Source organism: Mus caroli, chromosome 8 (assembly GCF_900094665.2).
Source record: "Mus caroli chromosome 8, CAROLI_EIJ_v1.1, whole genome shotgun sequence".
Taxonomy (NCBI): Eukaryota; Metazoa; Chordata; class Mammalia; order Rodentia; family Muridae; genus Mus; species Mus caroli.
Genome location: NC_034577.1, coordinates 76,964,805 through 76,980,477, shown reverse-complemented (window position 1 = coordinate 76,980,477; position 15,673 = coordinate 76,964,805). Strand labels below are relative to the sequence as shown.

Here is a 15,673-nt window from a genome sequence, read left to right as displayed (position 1 = left end):
GCATGTTTATGTATATAAGTGTACTACATGCATGTTTATGTATATAAGTGTACTACATGCATGTTTATGTATATAAGTGTACTACATGCATGTTTGGTGCCCTCAGAAGTCAGAAGAGGGCACCAGATCCCCGGAAGCTGGAGTTAGACAGTGTAAGCAGCCATGTGGCTACTGGGAACAAAATCCAGGTCTTCTGGAAAGGCAGCCAGTGCTCTTAACCTCTGAGCCATATCTCCAGCCCCCTAAATAAAGATACATCTTTAACTATTATAAGATAAACCAATCATGAAGTATAACAGATAAGCCGTGCACATAAAACTGGGAGAACCACTGGATTAAAAGATAGTAAATACACTGAACTCATAGGATTAAAGAAAACATAAAAGAAAATGATTCCTGATACTAAAAGATGATTGGAAATTTGAATACTAATGTATTTGATAATAGCAGTTTACTTATTTGTTTTGACTGTGGTGTGGGATACAAGTTGTATATGTACACATGTGTGCATCTGCATGTGGAGGCCAGAAGTCAGCCTCAAGTCTGGCTCTTCAGTAGCCATTCACTTTGCTTTTGAAGGCAGGATCTCTCACTGGTCTATGGATCACCAACTAGACTGGGCAAGCTGGCCCCAACAAACCTGGAGAGCTACCTAATCCACCTCCCCAGTGCTAGTGCTACAAGCCCACTATACCCATCTTTTTCACTTTAGTAGAAAGTAAAGCAGATACTTTATTGGCTGAGCCATCTTTCCACCGTTTGTTTGTTTTTGTTTTTTTTTTTAATAATGCATTAGAACCATTTACAAATGGAATACTGTCTGGTCTTTGTCTCTAATAGAGGCAGAAGTAATGAAAGACAAAGATAAAACAGGATTAGCTGAATTGATTGTTAGTGAATTTTAGGAGATGGCTTTATGGGTATATTATATATTTTGTCTGCTTTTACATGTTTAAAGTTCTCCAGTTGTGAGCTCTTAGATTATCATAAGAATATCAGAAAAAAATCTTTATTAATAGGTTGATAAGTAGTCCATTGTGGTGTCTGGAATATAGAATCTTCCCATTTCCTCTCTGTGTCTCTTTCTGTCCTTCTATATCTTTCTTCTCATAACACCTTAGGATACTAGAGCTGAGGACTTTTTTTTATTCTTGCCAATAAAACTGGGGGAAAGGGAACACTGTTAAGTCATCTAGACAAGAGATACTAAGAGATGTTGCTTGCCTGACTAGAAGATGGAGAGTACAGGGCACTGGCACTACCCGCAGGCTGCAAGCACAAGTGAGCCTCAGGGCAGAATACATCAAGGGTAGGGAGGTGTGTAGCCACCTGGACCTCCCATAGAACCTGCCCCCAGCTGCCCTGCCTAACTACATCACCCTGACTCTGGACAACAGCAGGATACCCAAGACAAATCTTAGCAATGGTCCACTTTTTATGTCTCTTCAGAAACCAAAACAACAGCAACTTGCAATGAATATTTGCATGTAAAGCTATTTGGGAAAAAAATATATCTTATCTATACTGTGTGACACAGTGCAGTTTCTGATGCTACTACCACAAATGACAATATAATGGAGAGGACAGAATGGTGAGTGTGAGGTAGAGAGGCAGTGCAAAGGCAGAACCACATGGACGTCCATGATCCATGCTCTCGTTGAAGATAAAGGACAAGGAAGCTACTTTTACAATGGTAACTGCAGGCTCAGTCTTGAGACTTGAGAAAGAGGGACATAGAAGGCTTCTGTGACAACCCTTGCCTCCACCAAAGCCCCTCCATAAAAAGTAAGAGGCTAGAAAGAAAACCTTCAAAGAAAATTGCTAAAGATTGTATCCAGGACGATCGCCACAATGATGGCTCCAGCAGGAGTGCAGTGAAGGGGGCCAGCCATGGAGAGTGTGATATGAGCAACACAATTTAACAATTGTGATAAGGACGCTCTCCACAATGATGGCTCTGGCAGAAGTGCAGTGGAGGGGGGCCAGCCATTGAGAGTGTAATATGGGCAACACAATTTGGACAATTTGCTTTTGTCTTTTTTCTTTTCTTTTTTTTTTTTCTGTTCTCTTTTTAGTGAGGAGAAAGGTCTCAAGGGTGGGGGTGGACCTAGGAAGACTAGGAAGTATCATTGTGGCACATGATGTGAAATTCCCAAATAATTAATAAAATATTATGTAATAAAATTATACTTTGTATTATATTTCTACTTTTCACTTGGAGGAAGTAACATGTGGCTGCCCTTTGCATGTCTAAAGTGCCAACTGTGCTATAAAGTAAGGACCATGACTAAGTGCTGTGATACAGTGACAGTTGATAACTGAGAAGGCAGTGAGTACTGTGTGATTAACATATAAAGTGATGGCATATACACTTAAGAGAGGGATGACTAATTCCAGGCATGATGCAGTGGCCTAGTGTGAAGGATCACACACTACACGGCCTGTAATTTGGAACTGATGGTTTATTTCTTTTCACTCATTGTGTTAAGATTACAGGAAATTACGGCAATTAAAACTTTGGAAAATTAAATGCATATTATCAGACTATAGTTTTGACCATTTTCATATTATCTGTATAGATCCTTTTTATGCTTTAGAAGACTTCCATGCTATATATACAGTGAGGAATTGAGCAACTAGGCAGATTAATAAGAAAAAGAAAGAAAAGACAAACCAACCAGACTTAACAGATGTCTGTATAACTATATTTCTCTCTCCACTTTTGTCAATTATTACATTTTCCTAGTGGTTAAGCACTTTAATTATAATAAATGTGTTTATGATGAGTAAAAAAAAGGGGGGTGCAGGTTAGCTGCCAAGGTTTATAAGCATACAGCTAACGGTGGAAAGAGGAGGGTCAGGAGCCTAAAGTTATCTTTAGTTAGATGGTGAATTCAAGTTCAAAAGAAACCTATGCTACTTAAAATGCTGCCTTGAAGAAAGATAAGTATAGAATACAGAAAAACGGAAAGCACCAACATTGACTATTAGGATAATACAACCATAAGCAATTCTTTTATTTCCTTTACCTGTTAATACCATGGGATTATTATTATAATGAGATTATATTATGTAGGAATATAAACACCTCTTATAAATAAAATAGAAAATTATTAAGTATCTTTTTTAAAAAAACTCTTGTGTTCTGATATTACAGATTTATTTGAGGTTCTTAGATTACCAGATGGAACACTCAAATGAATGCAAAAGAAATTTTGTGGCAGTCTATGATGGAAGCAGTGCTATCGAAAATCTGAAGGCCAAGTTCTGCAGCACTGTGGCTAACGACGTCATGTTGAAAACAGGAGTCGGAGTGATCCGGATGTGGGCAGACGAAGGTAGTCGGCTTAGCAGGTTTAGGATGCTCTTCACTTCCTTTGTGGAACGTAAGTAAATAATTTAAATCCATTACATAATGTTCACTCATTCACAGTATGCTTACTGAATACCTACCTTTTGACAGAAAAAGTACTCTATTTTATAACATCATTTTGTAAACTGTCACACTTCACTTTTTAACTTAACAGGAACATTATTTTTCTCCCCCTGGCTTACAGCAAACCTTACACCAAGTCTGTGAGTTAATACAAGAGTGAAGATGGTCAGGGCAGAATCTGGGAGTCAAATTACAGCACACAAGACAAATAATGAGGGCTGGCAAGATGGCTCAGTGGTTAAGAGCACTGACTGCTCTTCCAGAGGTCCTGAGTTCAAATCCCAGCAACCACATGGTGGCTCACAACCATCTGTAATGAGATCGGATGCCCTCTTCTGGTGTATCTGAAGACAACTACAGTGTACTCACATATAATATATGTAAATAAATAAATAAACAAACAGACAAATAATGATCTATAAGACAGACTTACATGCCATAAAAACACTAACTTATGCTTATAAACATATAGTGAGCATGTTTATTTAAAAAGCATCAACATTAATTTTATCACAAACCAGTGAATTATCCTGAGAAATCATATTTAACTCTTAGATATTAGTGCTGTGTTCACATAAATATACCTCCAGAGGTCAGAAGAGGTTGTGGAAACTGGAGTTAAGGATGGTTGTGAGCTACCACATGGGTGCTGGGAATTGTACTTGACTCCCCTCAAGAACAAGCATTCCTACCCCCCAAACCATCTCTATTCCCAAAGTAATTCTTATCAGCATGAATAACCATGTGTCCAAAAACATGTTAAAAGGAGTGAAATATGATTCCCATCTTTAAAATTTTGACTGTTAGGCAGGAAAAAAAGTGTTGGCATGTAAATAGCAGCATTGGGTCTATATGAAGAGATTGCAGACACTGGGGGCTTCTCTAGGGATTTTCTAGCTTAAAATAGTTACCAGGCAGGGAATGGTGGTACATACCTTTAATACCAGCACTCCAAAGGCATAAACAGACAGATATTGAACTCGTAGGCTTGTGAGTTCAAGACCAGTCTAGTCTACAGAAGAGTTTCCAGACAGCCCAAACTGCATAATAGATGCTATCTCAAAAAAAAACAAAAACAAAAAGGGAAAGGAGAGTTATCAGCTTGGCTATTACTGACTTCTGCAAACCATGGATACCAAGAATTTATGTACTATGTTGAAGATTTGGGGATTTTTTTTTAACTGTTAAGTAGTTTTGAATTTACAGAGATTTACAAAAATAGTAAAAAAAAATTTTTACTTCTATTCAGATTTTCCTATTGTTAACATCTTCAAAAACAAGGTGAAAATTAGCATTGATATAATATTAGCCAATCTATAGACCTTCACATATCATTAAATTTGCCCTTAATGGCTTTATTCCTTTTTCTTTAATGTCTTTTTTGATGATCTAGTTTCCCACATTGTTTTCAGTTGCCAAGTATCCTTGATTTTCTCCTTCTCAGACACCCAGTCTTTATACGAGAGGAATACTAGTTAGTGTTTTAATAAACTGTCCACACATTTGGGCTTATGTGATGTTTTCCAAATGACTCATGGAGAGCATGAATTTCATCTAAAATACTAATGTGCCTCCTCCATGTGTCATGTCAGTGAAGTGTGGGTATGGAGTGCTAACTGTCTTAGTAATGCTGATTGGCTACGATATTGACTCCACCATTTTCCTAATGGTATGCCAGTTTTCCCCAACTACAGAATTATTCCTTTTCTTTACTAGTCTTTTGGGGACTGTGAAAATATCTTTTCACAACTAATTTTAACATCCATTGAAGTTTTCTGTCTGTAACTTGCAATGGGTGTTTGTTCAGTGTTTACCTAATGACAACTTTCAATTTCCATCATTCCTTCTTCATATTCTAATTAGATATTTGCTATGAGAAGAAACCCAGTCTAGTCTTTCCCTCAAGTATATATTGTTATTGTGTGCACTATTCTTAGGAAGACATGCCAAAATTAAAAATCAATGACAGACCAAAGTCAAGATGCTACCAAAACCCAACTTTATGAACCAATGAGTTTCACCTTGGTTACTTACAAGACTCAAAGACAGCTGCATCACGAAAGGCCACTCCACCATGAGTGACAGCTCACAAAGCACATTGCACAACTTGAAGGCAGCAAAACTAGTTGGAAAGCAGCTCAGCTGGTCTGAGTCTCTCAGCAGTCCTTACTACTTACATAACTTTGGGGAGGGAAGGGACTAATGTATCTGTTTAGTTTCAAGGACTCACTCAAGTCTTTGAGATGTTTACTCTTCTTATCCCTAGAGATTTTATCCCAGAAGAAATTGCTATACACCAATTGAATATATACCAGTGATCTTATATGTATTTTTTCTATTTTTATATTGTGGGAAATATTACCAAACAATCCAAGCTACCGCCAGCACCAGTGGACTGTCAGAGCTACTCTCAGTCCGGCAGACTCTCTGACCCGGAGCTCCGAAGTCTCTCCACCCAGATCACGAAGTTCCCATGGCTGCTGCTGCCACACATGCCCCACACTTCCAAATTCCCATGGGGGGCTGGGTACCTGCCACTTTTGTCTGGAACCCAGCTGAGTCGCCATGTTAAGGAAAACACCACTCAATATTTAGAATCAACGGGTAACACAATCGTTGGGCACAGCAACTAGCATCCTAATTTGTAAGCTATTCTAAGTTATAAATCTGCCACCTGAACCGGAGCCTCCCCTACCTACATTGTGTCCTCCATGATCTCTCCTGTCCAAAATAAAGTATCTTTTTCCTGCCTCCCTTATTCCTCTCTCTGACCTGGAAGTCCCACTTACTCCTCGCCTAATACTTGGTCCCCTGAAATCTTTATTCACTAGGGGAAGATTCTGCCACATTGATATATTACCATTATTATTATTCTAGAATCCTGGGATTTTGTTACATAAAATCCCAGCTTCAACCCCATGAGTCTCTGAGTTTGCCTCCTCTCTCCCTCAGTGTCTAGTCATTACTCTTTTTTTTTGTTTTGTTTTGTTTGTTTTTCAAGACAGGACTTCTCTGTATAGCCCTGGCTGTCCTGGAACTCACTCTGTAGACCAGACTGGTCTCAAACTAAGAAGTTCGCCTGCCTCTGCCTCCCAAGTGCTGGGATTAAAAGCGTGCGCCACCACTGACCAGCCAGTCATTACTTTTAATACTACACTTAATGATATTACTTGGTAAAACAGGCCTACTGTATTTTCCCAACCCTAGAACTAACCATACTTCTAGGGAATACACTTTTATTCCTTTTATTACTGTGAAAAACGTGTCTAGATTTTCAAGTGCATTGATTTCTTTAACCCCAATATACACATAATTTCAAAAATACTACTACATACATTATCTATGTAAGGAATATCCTAATAGAGTATTTTATTTGCGTGTAGTTCTTTTTTTTACATATTATGGTAAAATACACATCAACCAGTTCTACATGTTTATGCAAATTAGTGGTGCTTAACATTCAAGTATATCCCTCGTATACAATTATAACCATTAATCACTGTTTTATTCCTGTGAAGAAGCATCATGACTAAGGCAACTTTTATAGAAGAAGCCATTTAATTGAGGGCTTGCTTACAATTTCAAGGGGTTATGTCATTATAATCATGGCGACCATGACAACACACATGGCGCTAAAGCAGTAGCTTAGAGAGACCTATATCTTGATTCACAAATTAAGAGAGAAACCTGGGCCTGGCATGGGCTTTTGAAACCTCGAAGCCCAACCCCAGAGACACACCTCCTCCAACAAGACCACACCTCCTAATCCTTCTCAAATATTGCCACCTCCTGATAACTAATTATATAAGCCTATGGGGGTTGTTCTTATTCAAAGTGCCACACCACACCATTGTCTCTACAATACCCTGCAATTTTATCTTTGTTTCTTGAAACAGACTATAGTTCATGATAATTAACCTGGAATTAATTACCAGCTGCACAGGAATTTTAGTGAATAATGCCTTATAGAGTACTCAGCCTTAATAGCAAAGAAGTTTGGGATAGTTTCCATTCAGCTATACTTCCATGTTTTGCTTAGGGCTTCCTGAGAGCCCACTAACTTTCTGTTTCCCCAACCCATACTGAGTGAGATTCAGTAGAGGCAATAAGATACCAGTTATATTGCTGATACTGTGCATGAGTTGACCATAGCCTGGCTTTCCAAAATCACCCAAAACTAACTCTTTAGAGGAAAATATTTACTGTCCTGGCTATATTTTAATGAGATTTATTGTAGACAAAGACATTGGTTGGAAAGAAATTTATTAATCCAATACATTTTTTTAGATCTTTCTCCTTGAAAAGAAACTTTAGGATTTTGGTTTGGTTTGGTTTGGTTTTGGTTTTTCAAGATAGGGTTTCTCTGTGTATCCCTCTGTGTCCTGGAACTCACTCTGTAGACCACACTGGTCTCAAACTCAAGACTTCCACTTGCCGATGTCTCCTGAATGCTGGGATTAAAGACATGTACCACCAAAGACCAGCTGAAAAAAAATGTTTAAGATATATATATATTGTGTGTCTGTCTGTCTGACTGTCTCTCTGTCTTTACTCTGGATCACATGGTACTATATGCTCAATTTTGTCTGCAGTGTAGAATTTTATATTAGCAGAAGCAAGCACACTGTATCATCATCCAGCATAAAAAGTATTCACCTGTGCATAGGAAATAGAAACATAAAATATTGCAGAAACACACTGAAGGGATTAAACTCTTGAGATAATTAAGGCCATTTTTCATAGATGAGAAAGCACTAAAAGTGTTCTTGAACTAGGCACCTGTAATGTCAACTCTTGGGAGATTGAGTCAGGAGGATTGCAAGTTAGAGGTCAACCTATGCTATTGGTTGAGACTTTGTCTCAGAAAACCAATAGGAAGATAAAATTATCTTGAAAACCAAAAGGCATTTAAGAAAAGTAGATATTCCCACCTGGAAGAACTACCTCCACACAGCTAAAGTCAGATTCTAAAGTACAAAATTAATGAAGATGGGTTTGTGGTCAACGTTACTGTATTTAGCAACATTAGTTTTCTTTTTTCCTACAGCTCCCTGTACAAGCAGCACTTTCTTTTGCCATAGCAACATGTGCATCAACAATTCTTTAGTCTGTAATGGTGTTCAAAACTGTGCATACCCTTGGGATGAGAATCACTGTAAAGGTAAGTCCAATGCGAAGGCAGCCTTTCTATGAGGAGTGGGGTCCTTTCATAAGGAAGGGCCTAAAGTTCCCTTTCTACAGGTGTGCCTACCATAGTCGCTCTAGCAGAGCTACACACATAGTAACATTTTTACAGGATAACTTACTTCTTGGATGTTATAAAAGAAATATTTAACAAAAGCGTCTCTTTGTAGAGTTTATTTTCAAGTTATTCAGAAGTTTGCCTCCATAGTTTATGTCCTGTTTTACATTATTGTTGAACTTTATAGTATAAATACCCTGTATGTAGTTACCAAATAGTTTAGAGGGTAGCCTCAAAAACAAAAGGACGAACATGAGCAACTAATAGGTTCTTGCAGTGAGTATGGAAGCACTGCCAGCTAATAGATTATTACAATGATGTAAAAGCACTACATTAGAAAATGGTTTTTTTCTTTCTTTTTTCTCTACATCGTTATTTCTATTTTTTTAAGATTTATTTATTTATTTTATGTATGTAAGTACACTATAACTTTCTTCATACACACCAGAAGAGAGCTTTGGATCCCATTATAGATGATTGTGAGCCACCTTGTAGTTGCTGGGAATTGAACTCAGGACCTCTAGAAGAACAGTTAGTGCTCTTAACCACTGAGCCATCTTTCTAGCCCAAGTTATTTTCATTTCTAACATATATTTTGAAAAGGCAAATAGGCATTGGATACCTATAACTTGGTTGTCACTTGAGTTGGAAAAATAAAATGTATCCGTCTTTCATCTTTCAAAGAGTTGAATAAACAAGTTCAAACAAGCACCTCACTGTGGGAAGCTGATGTATAATCTGATAGCCATATTAACTACTTGACATACAAGTGTTTTATCATTTCAAAACAGTAGACCATGGTGGTACATCTGGATTGTTAGTCTGATTTCCACAGATATGAATCAACACAGTAGTTTGTTGAATCTGCCTTATGGCAGAAACTTAATAGGTCAAGAGTGTTTGTTTTTTAAATTTTCCATATTAGTGTAATTTGCAAATTGTAGGCCCTTGTGAACCTTTTGAATAAGGGAACCAAGTACTTTAGTTTTCCTTTGCCCTAGCTAGCTATATCATTATTTGTTACTTGACTCAGAAATCATGGGAATAGTATTTTCTATTTGTTTAAAAACCAGGTTTTCAATGTCTGATATATTTGACCCAAATTTCCTATTTTGTCTAAAAATAACTAGCCAATCTGTATTGGAGCTCCTATAAGTGAATTTTGGAAAAAAAAAAACCTCAACATTTCTTTCTTACAGAAAAGAAAAAAGCTGGACTATTTGAACAAATCACTAAAACTCATGGAACAATTATTGGCATTACATCAGGAATTGTCTTGGTCCTTCTCATTATTTCTATTTTAGTACAAGTGAAACAGCCCCGGAAAAAGGTTATGGCTTGCAAAACTGCATTTAATAAAACTGGGTTCCAGGAAGTATTTGATCCTCCTCATTATGAGCTATTTTCACTAAGAGAGAAAGAGATTTCTGCAGATCTGGCAGATTTGTCAGAAGAACTTGACAACTACCAGAAGTTGCGGCGCTCCTCCACGGCCTCCCGGTGCATTCATGACCACCACTGTGGATCACAAGCATCCAGTGTGAAACAAAGCAGGACCAACCTCAGTTCCATGGAACTTCCCTTCCGAAATGATTTTGCACAACCACAGCCAATGAAAACATTTAATAGCACCTTCAAGAAAAGCAGCTACACTTTCAAACAAGCTCACGAGTGCCCTGAACAGGCTCTAGAGGACAGAGTGATGGAGGAGATTCCCTGTGAAATTTATGTCAGAGGGCGAGACGATTCTGCACAAGCATCCATATCCATCGACTTTTAATTGCTGACTAAAGGCATTATTGTTAAGTGTGTATGCAGCCCACACCAACACTCATTCTATCTCCGCATCCATCTTGTTCTATCAAATTTAGAAAGCCCTTCATAATTTATCATAATGCTGATGATTTTATTATCTCAGGCAATCTATATATGTGAAACCAACTAAGAAACTTAAATGTATTCAGTGGAAATAAGTCATCATCTGTTGCTGGTATCTTAACCTGTAAAACACCACCAGTCCAATAGCAGTTGAGGAGCAGGTCATGTTAAGTCAGGCGGAGCAGCCTGGTGCTGTGAACACCGGGCACTGTTCGTGTTTGCACAGCCCCATCAACTTGATCTCACAGTAAATTTAAAAGATTTTTCTTTATATTCCTTTTGTCCTTCTTTTTTCTGTTATGTTTTATTTGCCTGTGGTTTTACCATGTCAGTTTCCTACAGACAGAGATAATATGTCACTTAATTCAACATGGCCATGCATTTGCTCCTAAGTGTGTATAATACGGCCAGTACTGTAATGAGTGGCAGTTTAAGATGCAGTCATATTTCATTTCTTCCTGACTGATTTCTACACTGTTGTCTTTAATAACTGCATCTTTAGTTCTGTTTTTCTATGGGAAGTAGGATTTATCACTTTTAAATCATGCTTCATCTTAGTTATACTAAAAAAGTAAGAATCCTGGGGTATATTATTACCAGATACACATGAACAAGTTTGTAGCAACCTCTGAAGTTTTCCCTACTGGGTCTCAATTCAGTGACAGTAATCAGGGTCCTAGAACTCACCTGTGAGCAGACCTTTAATTATGGCTCCATGCAGAGCTTCTCAGATCTTATTCCCTATCATCTTTCAAAAAGATTTCTTTGTTCTCTTGGTACTGGTTTGTCTTTGACACATGGCCATGGTTGGTGGAAGCTTAAAGAAATTCTCAGAGAAACTGTGTGAGGCTTTACATAGCTTCTGCTTGGAACAGTGCATTTTTCTACCCATTATCGAGAAGAGCAACTTCAACTTTTTCTTAAGCTGCACTTTTAACCTTATGTTTTGTAAAGTATATAAAACAATAATTTATAAACATAGTATCAAAACTCATTGTGTTTTTTTAGACTTTTGATATTATTTGATATTGTATAAACTTTATTAGATCAAGATTTAAGACACACACGACAGTTTCTTTAAGTCTCCACAGTAGTGACTTTATGTAGAAGTATACTGTGATGGGACTGCACTGTAATTTATTATAAAGACCTTGCTCATGGTCATGTGTACATACATTCTTCTTTCTTTTGCTGCTGTGTTAGTTGGTAATAAGTTCTTCACTGTGTGGTATTTATTGTTCTAAATCACAACAGAAATCTTATTAGAGTATACATTAATTCATGATCCTTCAATTATATTATTTATAGCAGGAATCCTTTCAATAAGATGTAGATGAGGAAGAATTCATATATTTAATGATAACCAATATAGATAATGCCATTTTAAAGAGGTAAATTCTCATTTTCTATATTGAACTAAATTTCCAATGAATGAAAAGTTGAGGTTTCACTAGATTTCATTTATTTTTTTAAGTACTACATAAATCTGATTTCTCAGATTACTAAAAACTTTGACCTTTAGTGTGATGTACTTTCTGACCAAAGTGTGTTTTCTGTATGACTTTTTTTTTATTTTTAAAAAGGAAATTATATCAAGAATATTGAGAAAACTTACCCTTGGCATAAGCATGACTTAATTTTTTTAAGTCAGTAGATGTTCCTGCTTTGTAAAATAGAACTTGGAAAAGTAAAAGGAATCTCAAAACATAGAAATCACTGAACTATGCAGAGAAAAATTAAATAATTTTGTTCTTTCAGTAACTAGAAGCATTTTATTATGTGACTTAGACCAGCCACCATTCCAACACCATAGTAAATACTTAAATCGATAGCTATGAAACCATAGTGAAATAAAAATTAACATATTTCTTTTATAAATTATATCCACTATAAAATAGTTGTCATATTCATCATTAATTTTAAGATTATAGGGTTTATAGTATGCCTTCATACATCATGATCACTTGTAGGTGTATTTTTATTTTTAACACTATTCTATTTTAAAGGAATTTGAAGGGATTTACAAAACAGTTGTTTGTACAAAATACTGAACATTCCAACCACGTAAATTTGCATGATCTCATGCATCAGCAAGAGAAACTTGGATGATCTTTTGGTTCTAAATTCTCTAACCAGAAAGTTGTTCCTTTTCACAGTAGAAAACACTTATATTCAGAGGCTAAAGTGAAAGCCATAAATTTAAGCAGTAACAAATATGAAGTTAAGCTGTCTTATGTGAGTTATTATACCCTACAAAGTACCTGTGTTAAACACACCTTTTAGTGAAAAATGCAAAGCCAGAGGATAGTAAAAATCTCCAGTGCAAGAAAGTACTAAGTACAAACTATATGACACCAAAACATTGCTGTCTTTCATCCCAAGTTTACTACAAGCTGTCAGCTCCCAAGTAGCCACAGACTGCAACCTACACATCCCACTGTCTCAAAGACATGGGAATAAACTGTTATTTGTTTGCAGAAGAGAGTTATCAATATAAATATTTAACAAAAACCAAAGGATGTTTACATTTCACATCATGGATCTAAAAGGCTCCCTTAGCTTTGGTTTAGGAGAGTCTTTGTCACTCTCCTACATGTGTTTTGTATAATTGCTAAGCATTAAGGAACTGCAGTCTGCACTGAACATTTCTATACTTTGGATACTACCTAATGATGGTAGGTGCTTGTGTCAGGAACATATCAGCTAAGATGAGAAAGGGCTGCTTGTAGTTCCAGGAATAATTAACAGTCAGAGATTACACTGTTGCAAAATGATGTCTGCCATGTGCCCACTTTCGTTTACTACAAGTGTTAAGAGAAATGTGCCTGAATCACGTTGACTGTGGACAGAAGGGACTTTATTTTGTTCTGTTTAAAGATCCAAGAGAGACGATCTAGTCTAGTTTTGTCAATGAGAAGACAAAACCCTGGTGGTGAAGTAGCTCCCCATGGCTCCGTCCTCCTAGCCCGGTAACCTTCCTTGGCTTCTTCTCTCCCTGCTTAGCTTTAAAAAGTCACAGAATTCCAAACATCAGCCTAGATGTTCCTGCAAAACTTGTTAGTTATACTTACTTAAAATGTAATGCTGTAATTTTTGTATACAAAGGGGGCTTCACCCTCCCTTTTTAATTTATATAACACTGTTATCCCATCAGTTTTGTTACCAGGCTTCCTTGGCACCTGCTAAATATGTAATTACTGTGAATTCTTAGTAAACAGTGCTGGTTAGCAGCACATAGGCTGATGCCAGAAAGAAAGCTCTGTGCTTTCACGTTTGTAAATTTTTTTTAGTTAAAATTAACAATGTACATTATAGAAATTAAATATTGGGTACTGTATCTTGAGTTTTGAGAATTATTTGAGTCTGAACCACTGTAAGAGAACAAGCTGACCTGGGATATCCTTTTAGCTTCCTACACCATCTGTTACCTGTTATATATCTTTCCTAGTAATATGTTCTTCACTCGGCTTTTTAAGATACTTTTGACTATATTTCTGAGATCGGTTTACTGGCTCACAAAGCCTCCGAGCTAATGATGAGGGTGCACGTATACTAAATACTACCTAAACTTGTTTTTTTAAGGGGGAGATTTCTATTAGAGACAAACTTCCAGATCATGTAAGAATTCTCATTGCTTAATCCAGATTTGGCACTTTAAAGTACTTAACCCTTGAAATGCAAATAAAAATTCCTCTTTTGATTTTCTTCCTTGCCTCAATTCTGAAGTGTGTAAACGTGGAACATTTAGCCACTTTGGACATTTATAGGCCCTTCCTAAAACAGTACGAATTTCCTATTTGCTACATTCCAAATAAAATAGTCATGGTTGAGATTTATTTGTTAAAGCAACTGTGGATGATTATTATACTTAAAAAGCATATTTTACTTTTAAATTAACAGAAGATGAACTTTTAAAATAAAAAATAAAAAACGTTATAGGATAGATAGCTGACGAGACGACTCAGGAGTAAAAAGCACTTACCAAGCTTCCAGAAGACCAGGGTTTAATTCTCAGCACCCACATGGCAGCTTGCAACCACCTTTAACTCCAGTTGCAGAGGATTTATCTCCCTCTTCTGGCCACTGTGGGTTCCAGGCATGCCTGTGTGTGTGTGTGTGTGTGTGTGTGTGTGTGTGTGTGTGTGTGTGTGTGTGTGTGTGTTTTGATATTCATAGCTCTCAAATTGCAATTAAGGCCCACTCAGCAAGAGGGATCATGCCTAGTTCTAGAAACCTAGCCATCTACCCAGGACTAGTGAAATCATAGGTCTTGGAAGAAAACTCACAACTGCATTTTAATAAACCAGCACAATCCTTAACTACATAATAAACATTTATCCTTATACCCACACATAAGTGTAGTCCTCACCCCTCATCAAGTAGATTTCTTGTTGTAATGGAAGGAGTCCATTGCAGAAAGCCACAACTGATCAAACTACAGAGTTCTAGGCTCAATCCCAACTGATATTTCTTTAACACAACTCCTGTTCTTAAAACTTGAGGTCTGTGTGAGGATGATTATGTCTCAAGGCCTCCAGGAGGCCTGTGCATGCAGGCAACTGGTCTGCTGCAAACAGATCCACAGACTCCACAGTGTGAAGGCCTCCCAGGTGAACAGCTACATACAGGGCAACAGCTTAACTGCTCCTCTGAAGACCCAACATTCTGAAGGCCTCTGAGGAGATCTGCTACAACCAGGGCAACAAATCATCAACTTGTCTACCCCTCTGAAGACCCCACAATCTGAAGGCCACACAGTTTTCTACAGCCAGGGCCACAGGCCTACCAAGAGCTACCAGCAGCAACCCAGGGACGCAAGAGATAGATACCAGACTAGCTAACACCAGGGATAACCAGATGGCAAGGGGCACGTGCAAGACCATAAGCAACAGAAGCCAATATGCTTTGGCATCACCAGAACCCAGTTCTCCCATCACAGTTCAGGAATAAGACCTAAAATCCAACATCATGAAGAAAATAGAATCCTTTGAAGACAATATAAATAACTCACTGGAAAAAAAAACAGGAAAATACACGTAAACAAATAGAAATCCCTTAAAGAAATACAGGAAAGATATCCTCCAGATCCATCCATTTGCCTAAGAATTTCATAAATT

At 37.3% G+C, this 15,673-nt stretch overlaps 1 protein-coding gene across 3 annotated transcripts in view; it reads left to right on the top strand.

Moving 5' to 3' along the window:
- The window catches only part of Neto2 (neuropilin and tolloid like 2), a 60,698-nt gene extending 46,437 nt beyond the window's left edge, over nucleotides 1-14,261 (top strand). For all 3 annotated transcript variants that reach the window (XM_021170079.2, XM_021170078.2, XM_021170077.2), the window contains exons 7-9: nucleotides 3,158-3,386; nucleotides 8,484-8,597; nucleotides 9,878-14,261. In XM_021170079.2, the coding sequence (XP_021025738.1) occupies nucleotides 3,158-3,386; nucleotides 8,484-8,597; nucleotides 9,878-10,458 (924 nt within the window). In that variant the 3' untranslated portion in view covers nucleotides 10,459-14,261. The remainder of the gene's footprint in view (nucleotides 1-3,157; nucleotides 3,387-8,483; nucleotides 8,598-9,877) is intronic.
- The last annotated feature ends 1,412 nt before the right edge of the window (nucleotides 14,262-15,673 follow it).